Genomic DNA, 18,806 nt, shown 5'->3' on the forward strand with positions numbered 1-18,806 from the left:
TGTGCCTTGGAGTAGCAAGAAACAAAGTTGTATCTCCCAATCAACCGTAGAAGCTAAATATGTTGCAACATACATGAATTGTACACAAGCAATCTAGATGAAACACATTTTGGAAGGTTTCAAGTTGAAAATCTCAGAGTAGGTAAGGATTTGACAATGGGGAGTTCCTATATTATACCTTCATTTGATGCTTTCATAGAAATGTTGATATTGGAATAATCTAAGTTGTTGAACATGGGGCTTCTCAAGTCTTCAAAGTCCAATAATTTGGTGGCTAATCAAGGGAATGAAGGAGGTCAAGGCAAATATTCCAACAAGAAGAAGAAGAAATCTAAGTCAAAACCACAGTAGGAAAAAGGACTATCATCCTCTCCATCACAAGGCAATTTTTCATCCTCTTCCAAGAATGGGACTCCACCTAAGAAGGATAAACCAACTTGTGCATATTGCAAGAAGTATGGTCATGATGAGCATTGATGCCACACCAAGCAAGTTGACGAGTTGACAAATCTTCTTAAGAAAAACAACATCAACTTGCCATCCGCCTACACAAAGAAGGATTCATCTCCTTCCTCTTCCTTAGAGTCTAAGGGAAAAGGGAAAGCATTTGTTGCTACAACAAGTTCTTCATAGCAGTGGATACTTGACTTGGGTGCCTCTTATCACATGGGTTCTACAAAGGAGCAGTTTTCTTCATTGGAGCCATCTAAGGTACCTCACATTTACATAGGTGATGATACACAAGTAGAGGTTGAAGGGAAAGGTTCAGTTGACATGGATTATGGAACATTTGAGAATGTTCTTTATGTTCCTAACTTGTCTACCAACCTTCTCTCTATCTATCAAATCACTCAATATGGGAATGGGAAAAAGGTTGAGTTTACACCTGATTCCGTTATGGTAAAGGAACTTGATGATGATGCCTTGGTAGAAGTAGCACAAGTTAATGACAACTCAAGGCTTTATTCATTCTCCCACTTTGTGCCAAGTTCTCCTTCTAGGGGCTTGCTTACTCATTCAAATTCAGAAAGTAAGCTATGGCATAAGTGGTTTGGTCACCTCAACTACCACTATCTTCAACAACTCAACACTAAAGACATGGTCACAGATCTACCTTGAATCATTTTTTCAGAGGCTGTATGTTCAAGTTGTTCCATGGGCAAGCATCCCGAGGAGAAGTTTGATAAGGGGAAAGCTTGGAGAGCTTTGGAAGTTCTTCAACTTGTTCGTAGTGATGTAGCAGGTCCATTTCCAGCATCTTCATTTAGCAAGGCCTGCTATGTCCTCACCTCCATTGATGACTACTCCTGCTTCACTTGGGTCTACTTTCACATTCATAAGAGTAAAGTATTTGATAGATTTCAGGACTTCAAGACTCGTGTGGAGAAGCAATCTGGGAAAGTGGTCAAGATTCTTCGTACAGATAATGGAAGGGAATATGTGAACAAAAGACTTGAGGATTTTTGTACATTTGAGGGGATTGATCTTCAGCATTCTGTTGCATACACTCCACAACAGAACGGAGTTGTAGAGTGCAATAATAGAACTCTCAAAGAAATAGCTAGTTGAATGATACATGCACATTCTCCTTATCCCACCTTTTGGGAAGAGGCTATCAGTTGTTTCACACACATCTAGAATCGAGTTCGTCACAAAGATTTGCAAAGTATTACTCCTTTTGAAGCTTGGGATGGTAGGAAACTGATTGTGTGACATTTCAGAGTCTTTGGGTGTCCAACGTGGGCTTGCATACCTCCATAGAAATGCAAGGCATTGAAACCTCAGAGTCGGACTTGCATATTTGTTGGATATCCTGAGGGTGTTAAGGCATATAGATTGATGGATCCTAAGACACATGAGGTGTTCATTGAGAGGAGTGTTTACTTTGAGGAAATCTTTCCTATCTTAGCATCTCTACCTCCTCCACCTTCCTCCATTGTGGATAGTGATGCTAGTGATTTAGATGATGAGACTCCTTTAACTTCGACTCATAGGGTTACACCTCCATAGGGTCCACTTACAGTTGAGGAGCCTCATTCTCCACCTCCACCTAGACCTCGTTGGGCTCGACAGACACTTGAGTCAGCAGGTTCTCTTGTTGGGGATCCTTCAGATACACAGAGGACTCAATCACAACATCAGGATCTTCTAGATGCATTCATTGCTACCACTTCCGATCCATAGACATTTCAGGAAGCATCAAGGGTTCCTGAGTGGGACCAAGCTATGGAGGAAGAGTATAGTTCCTTGATGAGGAACAACACATGGGATTTAGTCCATCTCCCTAAGGGGAGAAAGATGGTTCGATGTAAGTGGATCTATAAGACAAAGTTTGTAGCGGATGGTAGTGTAGATGAGTATAAGGCTCGGCTTGTTGCGAAAGGTTTCTCTTATGCTCCAGGTGTTTACTATACTGAGACCTTTGCGGCCGTATCCAAGATGAACTCCATTTGCTTGACACTTGTTATTGTTGCAACTCATGGTTGGGTTGTACATTAGATGGATGTAAAGAGTGTTTTTCTTTATGGTGATCTTGATGAGGATATTTATATAGGGTAGCCACAAGATTTCATCTAGGATACTTCCTTGGTTTGCAGACTAAGGAAATCTCTCTATGGCCTCAAGTAGCCCCCCAGGGCTTGGTATGCCAAGGTGGATTCCTTTCTTCTCTCAGTAGGGTTCACTAGGTATCATTCTGATCTGAATGTCTACATTTTGTGACAGGATGACTCACACTTGATACTTGTGCTCTATGTTGATGATTTGATCATTGCAGGGAGCACCACATCCATCATTGGCAGTGTCAAATCTTCTTTGCATGACAGATTTGCTATGATTGACTCGGGTCTTTTCCACTACTTTCACGGGATAGAGATTTCACAGTCTCCTTCTAGGATTACAATATCATAGCCCAAGTATTCTCTTGATCTACTTGCATGCTTTCATATGGCTGATTGTAAGCTTGCACCGACTCCCTTTCTTTCAGGAGTCAAACTTGAGGCTCAGTGTTCTTCTCCACCAATTGATGCCACATTGTATCGTCAACTTGTGGGTAGTCTCATCTACTTGACTCATACAAGCCCTAACATTTCATTTGTAGTTGGCATGGTTTCCCGCTTCATGCAGGAACCACATGAGATTCATTGGAAAGCTGCCAAACACATCCTTCATTACGTCCAAGGTACACATCACTATGGGATTCACTATGCAACAGGCACAGGACTTCGCTTGGTTGGTTACACAGACTCCGATTGGGCTGGCAATCTTGATGATCTTAAGTCTACTTTAGGTTACATTTTTCACCTTGGTTCATGCCTCATTTGTTGGCAAAGCAAGAAGCAGCATGCTATTGCTCTCTCTTTGACTGAGGCTGAGTATCGAGGAGCTTTTAATGCAATGACTGAGACCATTTGGCTTCAGTAGATTCTCACAGAGTTTGGGTTCACCACTCCACGACCGATAGTTATACATTGCGACAATAAGAGTGCTATTGTAATCTCGAAGAACCCGATCCAGCACCAGTGGATGAAACACATCAAGATCCATATGCAATATATCCGAGAGCTTATTTAGAATCAGGTCATTGACTTGAAGTATTGTCCTACAACGGAGCAGGTTGCAGACATATTCACCAAACCTTTCACCAAGAGTAAGTTCCAGGAGTTGCGAGCTCTCTTGGGCGTGCGAGATGTCTCATTAAGGGGGTTCAACTGACTTCTCCTTCCTCTCTTATTTGGGGGACTTTTTCCTCTTTGAGGTTTTGTCCTTCTTCTTTGAGAGTCCTTTGTATATTCATCTCTCTTTTGAGGGGGAGTTTTTTCTCACTGGGTTTTCTCCCTTTCTCCGTTTGTGAGAGATTGCATTGCATAGTTTTGTTTGCATTTGCATATTGTACATGGGTACCTATCATGGCCTAGTATCCAGGACCCATCAAGCATTGTTGACTTGAGTCTACATTCCCCTAAGTTACACTTAAGGGGGGCTGTTGGTGTAAATAAATATTCATTATGGATATTATTATACTTTATTGAAGTTAACTTAGGATAATGCATCTCTTCATAGTTTGGATTTGAGACACTTAGGGAAGTGTGCACATAGGGATATAGCTTGTAGGAGAAATTCTAAATTTTGTGTTCTTATTTTGCTGTTTCACTCCACATTCAGTGGGTCATCCACCTCTTGTTGAATATTATATTATTTCTCCTACCTACCCCTAGTATTTCTTACCTACCCTTATTTCTCATTGAGCCACATGTCATGATTGTGTGCTCGTACATCCATATGGTCTTGCCTATATAAGCAGGCCTATATTCATTGTATTGGTTAATCCAGTTGATCATTTGCATATTGATGAGAATACAGTTTGTTCTTGTCATTCTTTTGTCTCTCTTTTATGCTTTTCATTGTGCCCTCGATCTTGACAAAATCTCACAAATAGGAGTATAGGTATATGATAGGGAAAATACATAATGTTGTCCACAACAAACCGGATATTGCTCATGCAGTTGGATCAGTTGTTAGATTTGAGAAAATTCCTAAGGAGACACACATGGTAGCAACTAAAAGAATTTTTAGATATTTGAAAGGTACAATTGATTATGGATTATGGTATCCATATGTAGGAGATTTTGATTTAAAAGCCTATATAGATGCAGACGGGGCAGGCAATGTTGATGACATGATGAGTACAACCAAAGGAGCATTTTTTCTTTGAGGCAGACTTGTGCCTTGGAGTAGCAAGAAACAAAGTTGTATCTCCCAATCAACCGTAGAAGCTAAATATGTTGCAACATACATGAATTGTACACAAGCAATCTAGATGAAACACATTTTGGAAGGTTTCAAGTTGAAAATCTCAGAGTAGGTAAGGATTTTCTATGATAACACCATTTCTATAAACATTTCAAATAACCCAGTGTTGCATGCTAGAACCAAGCATATTGAACTGAAGTATCATTTTTTGAGAGAGAAAGTATAGAGTAAAGATGTGTCACTGGAGCATGTTTCATCAAAATAACATCTAGCATATATCTTTACTAGACCTCTACCTAAGGCGACATTTGAGTATCTTAGAGGTAAGTTAGGGGTTGTACTCCTACATGAAGTTAATTAAGCAGATGTGGAAGACATCAGTCTCGGAGCCTATTGAAAATCTTGAAGAAGGATTGCTGTAGAGTGGAGCTACTCCACAGGGGAAGCAACTAGTTGTTGAATGGTAAACTATCAAAAAGTATGATTTACCTTCACTTTGGCATTACTGTCAAAGGGGGAGAAGAACTGTATAGGGGAGAATAATTGTATATGATTGATTGAAAGCTATCTACCAGCTGAAGACATGGAGATATAGTTGAAGGAGAGCATATGTGAAAATGTAGACCAGGATCCCTATTCTCTGTATATGCTCTACTCTCAATCATCACAATCAAGTGGTATTGATATTTGTTTTGCCATCAATGCCAAAGGGGGAGATTGTTGGCATTGCATGAAGATTGCATTGATGAAGTATAGTGTTGTCTTTGATGTCAATATAAACCGATAATGAATTTGTATTATAACCAGTAGTGTAGTAGTGTTGGAAACTGGTATTATTATTAAAGTAGAGAGATCAACCAGTAACCCTAACCTATTGATAAGTTGAACCCTAACCAATGGAGCTTGGAGAATCGGTAGTGTTGATTTATGATTGAATGATAAGCGGAGATAATTATGCCACGTATGCATGATGCATGTGATGAGTTTCAAAGTGGATTTGGTGCATAGAAATAATTGTTTAATCTTGGGAATAAACAAATGCATAACATGAAGTGAATAGCACGTGATGAGTTATAGGATCTAATGTGTGGTGATCAAGGAGTGATCCAAGAGCAGTCGAAGTTGTCTTGAACAATGTGCAACTGATTGCTACGTAATCTAACAGTTAAGATTGAACCAATATGTTTTGTAATCTCTATGAGATCTTAGGTTTTGTGTTGTGTTACCAGCCTACTATATTTGTATTTAAGGTCAATGAGTTGTTTGTAAATTATGTTGGCAAATTTGGCTTAGTGTGAGTTGTTGTTGCCGAACCAGAAGGAGTATCTACAGAATGTTGTGAAGGCAGATTGGAGCATAAAAAAATATGATTAAGCAAAGCAGTGCTATTACCAGATCAACAAAGACCCTGTTGTTCTCTAACCATTACAATAGTAAAATCCCCTAACCGAGTAAGCTTTAACGTGATTCTTGTTCAAATCCTCTAACTAGGTGATCCATTAGCTTGGATTTCAAATCCTCCACTGAGGTTACCTCTTACAGGGTATTGCCTTTAACAGGGTACTATAGTCAATCCCTTAACTGGGTGGTCCTAAACCAAATTTGTTCCTAACAGGGCATTTTGTAAAGCTTCTAACAAGGCTTGGCTCCTAACAGGGAGAACTTCAAAAGAGTTCATAATACTTGTGGGTATTCATCCCCACCGTGGTTTTTCCCAATTGGGTTTCCACGTGAAAATTCATTGTGTCAAGTGGTGAATGATTTTGTGAGTATGTTTTTGATATGGTTAAATATGTATAGCTGGTAAATCCACTAAGACATGTTTAGATGATCGGAAGTGATCTGAAATGAGTTATTACTAATGTTAGTAAAGTGTTTTGATTTTTTGGCTAAATGGTATTTGAGTTTCAGATCTATTACATTGTATCATTGATATTTTAGTCAACCGGTAACCTTGACAGTGCAGTTGCAATTTTTAGTTATAGTGACTAAACCGGTTAAGTTTTGCAAGTTGTTTCTGAGTTTGATTTAAGTTTGGTGAAGATTAGTATATTTTCTATCTACTGATTCACCCCCCCTCCCACCCCCCCCCCCCCTCTCATTAGTTGACCGGATCATTATTGTTTCATCATATTATCTGTGTGAACCAAAAAGATAAACACAGTTTAATCCAAAAGTCCCCAAACATATTATCATGTATTGTGGAAGCTATCTTTGAATTTGAATTTGCAAAATCTAATGATTTGTAAATTACTTGTATAGCAAGAAGGCTCAACATGGTTTTTCCTTAAAAAATTTCTTGGTGTTTATGTTTTGAAATTTAGAGAAATGTTCTACAAGATTGAATTATGAAGATTATTTAGAAAATCTCCCATTTGAATTGTGCTTTGTTTTTTATTGAACAAGGGGAAAATATGTCTACATTAAAAGGTATGTTTGCAGTAAAATACATTTGAACTTAGACTTCTACTAATTAGGTTGCATCCTTGATGGCTCTACAAAGTGTCATCCCAAATTTTGAGTGCAAGACAATCTACAATTGTTTGTTTGTGTGTTCTTCTATTTGATAATGTCAAATAGAACAAACAAACAATTACATTCTTTCAACAAACAACAACAAATTTATTTTATTTTGTCAATCTCTTAACTTTATCGTTCTCATATGATGTAAATAAAAGTTAAAAAAGTTTTATACTAGAAAACATTTCACACAACATGGCAGCTCAAATTAAGTTTCATTTGTTCATACTCAGTTATCTTTATGTTACAAATTCAATTTACTTATATTATACACAATTATTTTTAACAAAACAATTTTCATTTTCCACGATTTCTCTACCCTCCAAATAAATTATTCAAACTAAATCTGAGTGTCGACGTAACCATTTCACGTCAATAGGATGCAAGTGCTATTTTAAAAAAGAAGAAAGAAAAGATCAACCCATTCGTATTGCAATGTTGTTTATTAAAATCATCTTGAAGACTAGTCAGCAGACGTAGGTGGGTACCTAGTCATAGACTCCTTTTTCGACTACGCCACATTCACATGGGTGGCTGGGATTTGTGACCCACAATATTCACTTACTAGCCAATAAGAGAATATTACTTACAATAGGGGTCTGCACATGCAGGAAGGCCAACTACCTAGAGCTCACTGCTCAATAAGAAGTCACACTGACTTATAATGAGGATTTACACAAATCCAATATTCTGTACTGCTTTACAATAGCATCTTCAATGCCAGATTCAGTATCGGTTCTTGCTCTGTTCTTTACATATACCCTTGACCTACAATTCGCACATTAGGTCTGCCTTATAATTTATTTATTGCTTTCTATCCATATCCTACAAATGCCTACAATGATCTCTTTTATATACAAGATTCATTTTACAATTTGCCAAGTCGGCTTACAATGATAAACAAAACATTACATATCAAAAATCTTGTCGGCCTCTGTGCCGGTATACATATTTTGTGCCGGTGCCGGTGTAGATTGATTTTGTTGATGCCGGAGCACTGTTTTGTTTGAGTAATGCTTCACCAGTATAATGTCTTGCCGGTGCCATAGGATTGCAAGGTTGTCTGTGTAATGCTTTGCCGGTATAATGTCTTGCCAGTGCCATAGGATTGCAAGGTTGCCATCAATGACAAAACCTTCAATCACACACAATGTCTCATTGGAGTGTCCATATGCCAACAATCTCCCCCTTTGGCATTGATGGCAACACTCATGAGAAATTTCAAAAAGATATCCAAAAATGTGAGAGCTCCCCCTGAGCATGTGATCCCTGTGTTTTGAATTTTCTCATCTACTACTCCCCCTTTGGCATCAATGACAAAGGTTAGTAGATTTTGTAGTTGTACCAATTCATAACCTCAACCTTGTAGTTGGGTAGTTATTATCTGAAGAATATCTCCCAAAATTAAGTTTATACAATCCATAAACTTCTTGCTCTCCTTTATTGCTATCTCAGTTCTGTATACTGTACCGGTGAGATGCTGCAAGTGCTTTGCCGGTGTTTTGCTACCCTGTGTTAGTGCCTCTAAGATTTCCTTACGCAGAGATGCTAAATAGTCCAATCTTGGACTTAGTTTAGATCTCAAAAAATTTGCCTTGTTTATTATTTTCTCCTTATCTCTTTCTAATTTGAGCAATTCTTCCTCAAAATTTGTTATTTTTTCCTCAAAAACTGTTAATGTATCTGGTGAGTTAACAAAATTATCAACAAGTTTATTGATCTCTTCTTGTACCTTGCTCATCTTTTTGTCTACATCTGTGGTCAAAAAGTTTATCTTACAGGTGTCTTTGTATAGAGTTTTGTACTCTTTCAATAAATTGCACAGTTCCGGTAGAAGTGTGTCAAATTCCCTGTTACACTTCTTTATTCCTTCCTCAAAGAATTTCTGTTTCTCTTTTTCTACACTTTCCTTTACAATTTCTACCTTTGTTTGCTCAAAATTTCCAGAAATATATTTACAAAGTGTATCCAATTGGCCTAAAGAATCTTTGTTGGCTATATTACAATTGGGAGCTATTGATTCCAAAACTGGAATTGAATCATCTATCGCTTTATAGGCTTGTGAGCTATAATCAGTTATTTTCTTGATAGATTCGAGCAATACCTCTGATACATTTGATGGTGACCCAATAAACTGAGTGCCGGTGGAAGTGACCATGCTGGTATTGACCTCTGGTAGGTCTGTTTGTGTCTCCATCTCTTTAAGCGCAGTTTTTCCTGCATCATTTCTTACCGGTGGCATCTGTTTTGGAGCCTTTAGCTCTGTTGGTTGCTTTGTTTGTGTTCCAGATTCCATCTTTTTCTCTGAATCTGCTGTCGGTTGCTCTTTGTTTCTTATTGTCGGTTGCTCTTTGTTATCAGATTTATTTGTGGTATCCTTATCCACCACTATGTTGATTTTTTGAGTATCAACATTCACAGTATATAGGACTTCAGGATTAGGATTATTATCCTCTATGTCCATGCTCTCAGCTGTTGGTTGATCTTCTGCAGTTGTTGTTTTTACCGGTGGAGTATTTAAAGGAGGTGGGGGTAAGTTGTCTCTAATCTTGATACTTGGTGGTTCACCAACTTTACCTTTCCCTTTGTCCTTTTGATATACCAGAATGGACTTGGGATTCCTATATTCTTCTTGTTTTTCTTTTTCAATCAAGAATTTATCCCAACCATCTTCTCTTTCATTTGAAACTTCAGTAACTCTACCTGCCATTAGTGATATTTGCCAGTGTGCAGTGGAAAAAACTGTCCGGTTGGCCTGAGCTATCAAATCATCAATTTCCTTAGGTGAGTTGACCAGGTATACTGCAAGTAATTTTTCTATTTTAATTTTCTTATCCAACTAACTATTCCTTTCCTTCTGGCCTCAAGTCTTTTATATAATTCATCAGGAATTTCATTTAGGACTTGCATCAAAAACTTTTTATACATGTCCATGTGTAATATAACACTTTCCTCAACTTGTCCTTTCTCGTCATCTGATAGGGTGTCATAGATTTTCCCTATGTTTTTGATTTCTTCATCACCTAATTCTTCTATGTTGCAATGAATATACATTCTAGGGTCTTCTGCATAAACAACACCCTTTGGAATTTGGGAAAAAGCACTTGTGTTGTCATCTTTCTTAGCTACCTCGGGAACTAGCTGAAACATGGGCCTAGGTCATTTTATAACCTCGACTATTGTAGGGTTTGCTATGAATTCAGGTGCAGAGGAGGATGCCATGATGATAAATACCTTTTTTTCTGCCTTTGGATGGATTGATTGCTGAAGTTCTTTGCCTCTTTGCTCGGAATACCTTAGCTCGAAAATCTTCGCACTCTCTAAAAGTTTGAATTCACAGTGAAATGAAATGGAGCCAAAAACCTTATTTTATAAAGTCTTTTCTGCTACCTACCACATTAATTGTTTTTCGGCAATGTATTAACTCAACTTTATTTGCCGGTAATGAAGGATTTTCAACTTCTTTTCTCTAACCGAGGGAATAATAGCACATGTGTCATTAAATTGCCAAACCCTCAAGATAATTTTCTTCAATTTGATGAAGAACATCCTGTCGGTGGAGCATTGCTTTGTCCTGTCGGTGGAGCATCATATTGTCCTGCCAATGAAGCATTTGTTGGTTCTACCGGTGGAGGAGTAACCCCAATATTTAGATCACCTTTTCTAATCCATTGCTTTGAAAATTCTTGCTTAACCTCTTCAACCTTTTCTTTACCTTTCAAGCTAGTACTTGTGTTATCTACCGGTGTACTTTTACTTCTACAAAATTTAGCAATATGACCAATCTTGTTACATGCATAACAAGTTACATTATTTTTCTGAATAGCTTGCCCATAACCTATGCCGGTTTTTTTTCTGCATTTATTTGATAAATGACCAAATCTTCCACAAACATAACATCTTACATTCATTAGTTGAAAAGGTGGCAATTAGTACATCAATGTTATATTTATTTAAATTTCATCACCAGTATTTGATACAATGAATTTTATAGAGAATACAAAGTTCAAATGTCTTTTGTACCAATATTTCCGAATGGTATTATGTAAGCGAGTATTGGACTCTACAGGGAAAGCAAAATCTCAGATGTTTATAATTTAATATTTTATTTAAATATTTTATTTTTATTTATTTTTAAATGACAATAGAAAGGAAATGGTTATATTTATTAGTAGTTGTAGGCAATACTATATTGTAAAAATTATTCAGCTACATCATGATTGGTTTAAAAATTTGGTATTAAAGGAGATTTTTTTTTAGGATATGTATTTTCATAATTATTATTAAAACTATACTAAAAACAAGGCAAGTACTAGCCACTATGTGAGACTTGTTTATAATGTCAAATATAAATTAAAAATAAGATCTTTTAATGAAGAATAATAATAATAGCAATCTAAAAAAAATCAGTCAATCAAACAACTAATAGTTTTATTAATATATAAACAATAAACAATTAATAAAATATTAAAATCAATCTATATTCCAAATACTTTTTATAAATTTTTGTTTATAATATATTTTTTATAAATGACAAATAACTAAATAAAATCAATGATAAAATATATACACATTTTAATTGTTCGTTGGCTGCGCTACAGAAAAGATTAAATAAAGTTAAATTAAATTAAATTAAAAAATTAAGGAAAAAGAATAAGTAAATGGACATCAAACATCCCCTAAATTTACCTATATTTTTGGCTATATAGTTGCCACTAAATCCAAATGGACATCAAACTTTCCCTAAATTTACCTATATTTTTGGCTATATAGTTGCCACTAAATCCAGTTATTTTGGATTTCCTAGAAATCAACTCTATAACAACTAAATTGTATTTAGCCAATAAGTGTAAAAAAAAAAAAATTTGAAATTTATAATGTTAAAATTTGTACAACTAGGCTCTCGTAAATAAAAAGATTGAAAAAAATTAAAAGTTAAAACTTGTTCGTGATTAGTTCACATTAACTTTTTTATAAATCATTACACTAGTATTGCCTAACGACAAGTACTAATAACCAACCAATATTCATCCACATTCACACTAAATGATTTTATTATGACAATCCATTCATCTCTTCTAACAAATAGATCTTCCATTTCACATATGCTTAACTTTAGCTTAGAATAAAAATTCTTAATAAGCAAAATTTTAAGTTTATCCTCATATGCATAACTTTAGCTTAGAATAAAGCTTGCAATAGGTAAAAGGAACTTTAAATCATCAAACAAACCTCAAACCAAACCATGATATCACATGTACAAAAAAGGGTTTCATTAAAAAATAATATAATAACAATAAAAAGAGAGTAAAGATAATATACACTATTATCATATAAGAAAATTCTTTTGAATAAAAACATTATCACAATATTATTTTTATCATTTCATGAACACAACCATTTTCTAATATTATAATAATTTGTTTTGACTTCGTCCTTAAATATGAAAAGATATAAAAAAATACATCAAAAATAATATTTCAGTATATGAATTAATTAAAAAAAAGTAAAATAAATGATTTAAAATTATGAATGGAAAAAAAAATTTAAATTATTAAAATAAAAAATTTAAGTAATATAAAACTGTTTTAAAAAATATTATCAAAATACTTTTATATCCAATTATCTTCTTATTCTTATATCTTCAAATTGATCTTGAATTTAAATATTTTCAACAATAAAAATGAATAATTCTAAATGCACTGGAAACAAATCAAATCTTACTGAAATTAGAATCATGTTCCAAACAAATTAGACAATGAAATTCCCTCAACACACTGAAGTCCAATGCATCAAAATAAAAGGGAAACTTTAAAAAAAAATTAAGATGCATTGTTTAAATGCACAAAACAATCCTGGAATGAAAAAATTGAAGGGTAAGCTCAATGAAATATAAGAATATATAATCTGTATGCTTCACTCATATGTCTACTTAATTTTATTAATTTTTTTCACAATCTCTTTTTTCTAAAATAAGCTTCTTGTGAATGGCTGTTAAAGTTTGTTTGTCTGCAATTCTATGTAATTTTGGATTTCTCCTGACCATTTAATGTATGTCTATGAAATTTGGTTTCCAGCACCAACTCTACATAATTTTACAATTTTCTGTTATTATCAAAATATCTATAAAATAATTTTCTAAGAATCAGAAAATCAAATTAAATAATTAATCAACACTATAATTTTTAGAATATAAAATTTGACAAATCTACCTTGACATTGTAAACTTAACATTAACACCACAGTTTGATGGATAGATGCATAGATGCATAGATTCTATCAATAGTTTGGATGGATTCAAGATCACACTCCATAATCAGACGGGACTATATATGTTCTCCTAATAACCATACATAATGTCTAATTAAGAATTAGATTCATTGAGTAAAGAGCTAGGATGTAGAGGTACTTTCATTGCTCTCCCCTACAAATCCTCTTGCAGCACTTGTATCTTCAATCATATGTGAGATGTCTATGGGTAACTGAAAAGTTCTAGGAGAACCCAGAAATGTACTTACAAGTTTGTTCAATTTTTCAACCACCTCTGTCATATTAGGACGTCGTTGCGGAGAATTGTTTGTGCAAACCAATCCAATTTGTAGAACTTCAGTAATGCATTGCATTACAGGTGATATTTCTGATTCATTAACATCTTTAAGCATGTTATTATCCAGCACTTCCGTGATTTTATCTGGAAAATTCATCTCTACCCATTTTTGAAGATTGATTTCTTCTACAAACATATCATCTGTTGGTCTTCTCCTTGTAAATAACTCCAGAAGTAGAACACCATAACTATATACATCTCCCTTTGTAGACACATTGCTACCCATTCCATACTCTAGACCATATTATCAAATAATTAGATATTTGACAAATGAAAACATTCGAAAATATATCAAAACAAAGAAATAAAAGTACCATTAAGAACATTCATAAATAAATCAACGAGAGTAACATATAACCATTTTAAACTTATATATAATGAAATGTAACTACAATAATTAATGTTTTATTCATACAAAATAAGTAAATCAATTAAAGTAACAGATATCCTGTGGAATCTAACCAATAGATTATTTATAAATTATAGTATCATTGTATATATTCATAAAATGCATGGAAGTCTATTACTATTTGTAACAAACGATAATATAAAATTCATACCTGGTGGAATGTAACCAATCGAACCTTTGAGTGCATTTGTAGAAGCTTCTGAGTCCATGGAGTTTCCAAATAGTAATTTGGCAATACCAAAATCTGCTATATATGAGGTCATGTCATCTCCTAATAATATATTATTAGGTTTTAGATCACAATGAATCACTTGTACAAAACAGTGATGGTGTAGATATGCCATCCCATGTGCTATCTCTATTGATATCCTCAATCGATCAATTAAACTTAATCTGCATTCATCACCTTCTTGAGGATAGAGCCATCTCTCCAAACTTCCATTGGACATGAATGGAAAAATTAGAGCTTTAAAATCAAGATTAGAACAACTGGAAATAATTTTCATCACATTACGGTGCCTTACTCTTTTTAATATATTGCATTCTCTACTGAAACTTTTATGACCATTTTCATCTTGTAAATTGAGAACTTTAACAGCAATATTTTTACCACTGTTCAGGATGCCTTTATATACGGATCCAAATTTACCAGTTCCTAGCAGATTTGCCACATTAAACCCATCGGTTGCATCTACAAGTTGTTCATAGGTAACTTTTACTGGTTCCACTTTGGGAGAAATGATATTCCAATTGATACGTCTCCATCCATAGAAAATTGCTAGAAATGACATGAAGATAATTACAATAGCTATTGCAATGGGAATTATTACCTTTTTAGAGATTGATGGGTGTTTATCTTTGGAATAAGAGCATGGTGGCAAATTTACCCATGTGCCACAGAGGCCAAGATTTCCCATAAGTGCTGAGGCATCGAGTGCTGTGAAAACTCCTCCATTTGGGACCTCTCCAACTAACCTGTTGGAAGACAGATTGATTTTCTGCAACATTTTCATCTCCTTGAAGACCACAGGTATAGCCCCTGACAAATTATTGCAGGAAAGATCCATATATTGCAGGTTTTGCAAATTTGCCAGTGATTGTGGAATTGGACCTGCAAATGAATTCCAAGAAAGACTTAGATATTCCAATGCCTTGCAGCTTTCCAGTACAATTGGGATTTCACCTGAAAAGAGGTTGTGAGACACATCTATAGCTTGGACCATTGTCATTTTGCTCATTTCTAACACACCACCATGTAACAAATTGTTTGACACGTTGAAGAAGAACTGGATATTTTGAAGACTTGCCACTTCTGGAGGTATATTTCCTATTAGCTTGTTGTAAGATAAGTCCAATTTTTCCAAAGCTTGGCATCTCCCTAAATTAGCAGGTATTTTCCCTGACAAATTGTTGTAACTAAGAAGAAGTCTTCTCAACTGTGAAAGAATGCCAAGATCACCTGGAATTTCCCCTGAAAGCATGTTATCACTCAGATGTAATAACCCAAGATTTTTAGCCTGGCCTAAACTTTTTGGAATTGTTCCATGCAAATTGTTGCCATACATATACAACCTCTGAAGACTTGGCAGCCCACCCAGGGTGGATGGAATTGTTCCATTGAAACTATTTGCACCCAAATCTAGAGTGTCCAACTTTGTAAGGTTGCTGATCTCATCTGGTATGCTTCCCTCAATTTGGTTATGGTCCATCATAAAAATAGAGATTTTACTCGAGAGCTGGCCAACTGAAGAGGGTAACACTCCACTGAAATGATTAAAGCCAAAATCTATGATCTCCAAACTGGAGCAATTAGTTAAGGCTGTTAAAATAGACAAACCCCTGCCTCCACCATCAAGATTATTTTTAAATAATTTAAGCCTCTGAAGGTGAAGCAACCTGCCAAACGCTAATGGCACAGTGCCACTCAGATTGTTGTCGTCTAAGTCAAGATGTTGAAGCAGAGTACAATTGGAGAAGCAGCCTGGGATTTCTCTATTGAATTGGTTTTCCCCCAAATACAGTTTTTGCAACTCAGATAGTTTGCATAACTGCCAAGGGATGTAGGCAGTTAACTGGTTATCAAGCAAGGACAAAACTTGGAGACGAGTGCAGTTTGAAAGGGCTCTGGGAATTGGTCCTGAAAATTTGTTTTTCTCAAGGTTAAGTACTTCCAATTGAGTTAGTACACCCAGTTCAACAGGAATACCACCATTGAGTTTGTTCTCATTCAAATACAGTTGAGTTAAAGAAGAAAGGTTTGTAAGAGAGGGCGGGACTGGACCTGCCAGCTGGTTTGTTCCTAAGAAAAGGAACTCTAAATTTGAGAGAAGCCCAAGTTGGGAGGGAATGCTTCCACTCAAGTGGTTAACATACAGACTGAGAATCTGCAAAGAATTGCAGTCCCCTATGGTGGATGGAATAGGTCCTTCCAATCTGTTATAAGACAATCGAAGTATTCTCAAGCGAAAAAGCTTTCCAAGCTGATACGGAAGAGGACCCTGCAAACTATTATTAAAGAGATCAAGTACTCTGAGGAAGGAAAGATTTCCAACTAAAGGAGAGATGGGACCAACCAATCCCTTACCTCTGAGATTCAAGTAAGCCACACGCTCTCGACGAGAAGAGCAGATGACTCCAGTCCAGTTGCATAAACTAAGACTAGGAGACCAGTTCTGTAAAGAATTGAATGGATCCAGAATGAGGGACTTCTTGAATGCTGTAAGAGCTTGCTGGTCTGAAAAGGTTGAATTGTGAGATGTACCCGCAGGTTGAGCGATAACTGCGAGATTGAGGAGGAGAAAGACCAAAACAGAAAGCATTTTGAATTCTCAATTACCTTAACGCAGTGGGATGGATACAGAGTTTGAAATGCCCTGTGCTTATAATTAGTTAGCTGATAGGCTATATTATGTAGAAAACTTTGACTGGAAAGTTATGTCAGGCCTGAAAACAATTTTTGGCTACCCGATAAACCATTTTCAAATCGCCACTAGTTTTTGTTTTGTCCGCAGACTCACTTTCCTGAAAATAAAGTCGACCTGTTCAACTGGCAATCAGCTTTACCAGCTTCGGCATGGCACTGGCTATGCAGCGGACAAAATGGCCCGCCCGATGCCATGCATCCTCATCCACCATGACTTCTGCAAAAAAGGACGGGCCCCATGCCAGAAAAGTCTGCTGTCAGAGTTGTCCCTTCAATCCTATGGAACTGTGCCCAAATTTGCTTTCCCACTCGTCTGACATTTTTTCATTTTTTTAACTACGTCCGTGGGGGAGGAGGAAATTTTTTTTTAAAAATGTATGATTATATGTTTAAATTGAAATAATTTATTTTAATATTTTTTATAATTTTTTATTTTTTATTATTATTTTTGGTTATATTTGTAAAATAATAAATTAATAATTAATAATGTATTTATATTTTCTATTTATTATATTTTTCTATTTTTTAAGTTATATTTGTAAAATAATAAATTAATAGTTAATTATATATTTAATTTTTTTAAATAATAGGATATATGTTTAATTTTAAAAAAAATTAATTTTTTTTTAATTTGATTTTTTGAATGTTTGATTATATTTTTTAAACTGAAATAATTTATTTTAATATTTTTTACAATTTTTTATTTATTAATTTGTTTGAAATAATAATTTATAATAAATTAATAATTAATAATTTATAATAAATTAATAATTAATAATTTATTTAAAGTTTTTAAATAAAATCAAACATAAAAGAAAACACATAAAAACTTAAATTCAAACTATAGCATTTTTGTTCAAATTTACTAAATAAGTAATAAAAGTAGAATGCATAAATTATACACAATATTTGTAGTTTATTCTACACATTCTGTCAAACTTATTTGTACATATGATTTTGAAATGAAGTAACAACTTAGAACTTTTTAATATTTTTATTTTACTTTAACTTAAATTACATTCATTTTATTTCATCATTTATTTATAAAAATAACTTAATAATAAATTTACCTTTTTTCAATATCTTTTACAATATTTAAATCTTGTATAACAATAACCAATTAAAATCTTTTTATTTTAATTTAATCAACAAAATTATAATTACACAATAATAAATAAAACTAAATCTAAAGACATGCTTTTTATCTAATATTTATAATTTTTTTCCAAAAAGAAACTAAAATTACATTAACATAAGAAATAAGTAAGGTATTTTAGCATTACTTAATTTTATTTTCTTTGTTAAGTAATTTTTATTTTCCATACTAAAAGTTTTGGTGAAATTATTGATTCAAACCATAAAAGTTATTTGGATTATTAGCTATAGCATCTATTTTGGTACGTATATTCTTCCAACCAACCATTAAAGATAAGCTTCACACCACACCACAATTGAAAATTGAAGAAAAAAATGAAAAAATCACACTTGAAAATTGAATAAAAAAATGAACAAATCATTTATATATTGAAAAGGGGAATTGAGCTTTACAAATTTAAAATTTTTAAAAATTAAACATATAGCTTATTATTTAAAAA

General features: G+C 34.4%; 2 protein-coding genes across 2 annotated transcripts; both read right to left on the reverse strand.

Annotated features, from left to right (window-relative positions):
- Positions 1-13,518: 13,518 nt before the first annotated feature.
- Positions 13,519-14,582, reverse strand: LOC131875647 (probable LRR receptor-like serine/threonine-protein kinase At3g47570). The gene is made up of 2 exons (XM_059220254.1): positions 14,440-14,582; positions 13,519-14,113 (listed from the first exon to the last, which is right to left on the reverse strand). The coding sequence occupies exons 1-2, from the start codon at positions 14,549-14,551 to the stop codon at positions 13,665-13,667; spliced, it is 561 nt and encodes a 186-aa protein (XP_059076237.1). The 5' UTR covers positions 14,552-14,582; the 3' UTR covers positions 13,519-13,664.
- Positions 14,583-14,690: 108 nt separating this feature from the next.
- On the reverse strand, positions 14,691-17,107 carry LOC131876064 (putative receptor-like protein kinase At3g47110). Its single transcript, XM_059220843.1, has 2 exons — positions 14,813-17,107; positions 14,691-14,723 (listed from the first exon to the last, which is right to left on the reverse strand). Exons 1-2 carry the CDS (start codon positions 17,105-17,107, stop codon positions 14,691-14,693), a joined length of 2,328 nt encoding a protein of 775 aa, XP_059076826.1.
- Positions 17,108-18,806: the final 1,699 nt, after the last annotated feature.

Source organism: Cryptomeria japonica, chromosome 5 (assembly GCF_030272615.1).
Source record: "Cryptomeria japonica chromosome 5, Sugi_1.0, whole genome shotgun sequence".
Taxonomy (NCBI): Eukaryota; Viridiplantae; Streptophyta; class Pinopsida; order Cupressales; family Cupressaceae; genus Cryptomeria; species Cryptomeria japonica.

Coding starts and splice junctions, on each gene's coding strand:
- LOC131875647 (XM_059220254.1), bottom strand. CDS start 14,551: ATGACCTCATATATAGCAGATTTTGGTATTGCCAAATTACTATTTGGA. Junction 14,114..14,439: donor GATTGGTTACATTCCACCAG/GTATGAATTTTA, acceptor AATATGGTCTAG/AGTATGGAATGGGTAGCAAT.
- LOC131876064 (XM_059220843.1), bottom strand. CDS start 17,107: ATGCTTTCTGTTTTGGTCTTTCTCCTCCTCAATCTCGCAGTTATCGCT. Junction 14,724..14,812: donor AATGCAATATATTAAAAAGA/GTAAGGCACCGT, acceptor GTCCAATGGAAG/TTTGGAGAGATGGCTCTATC.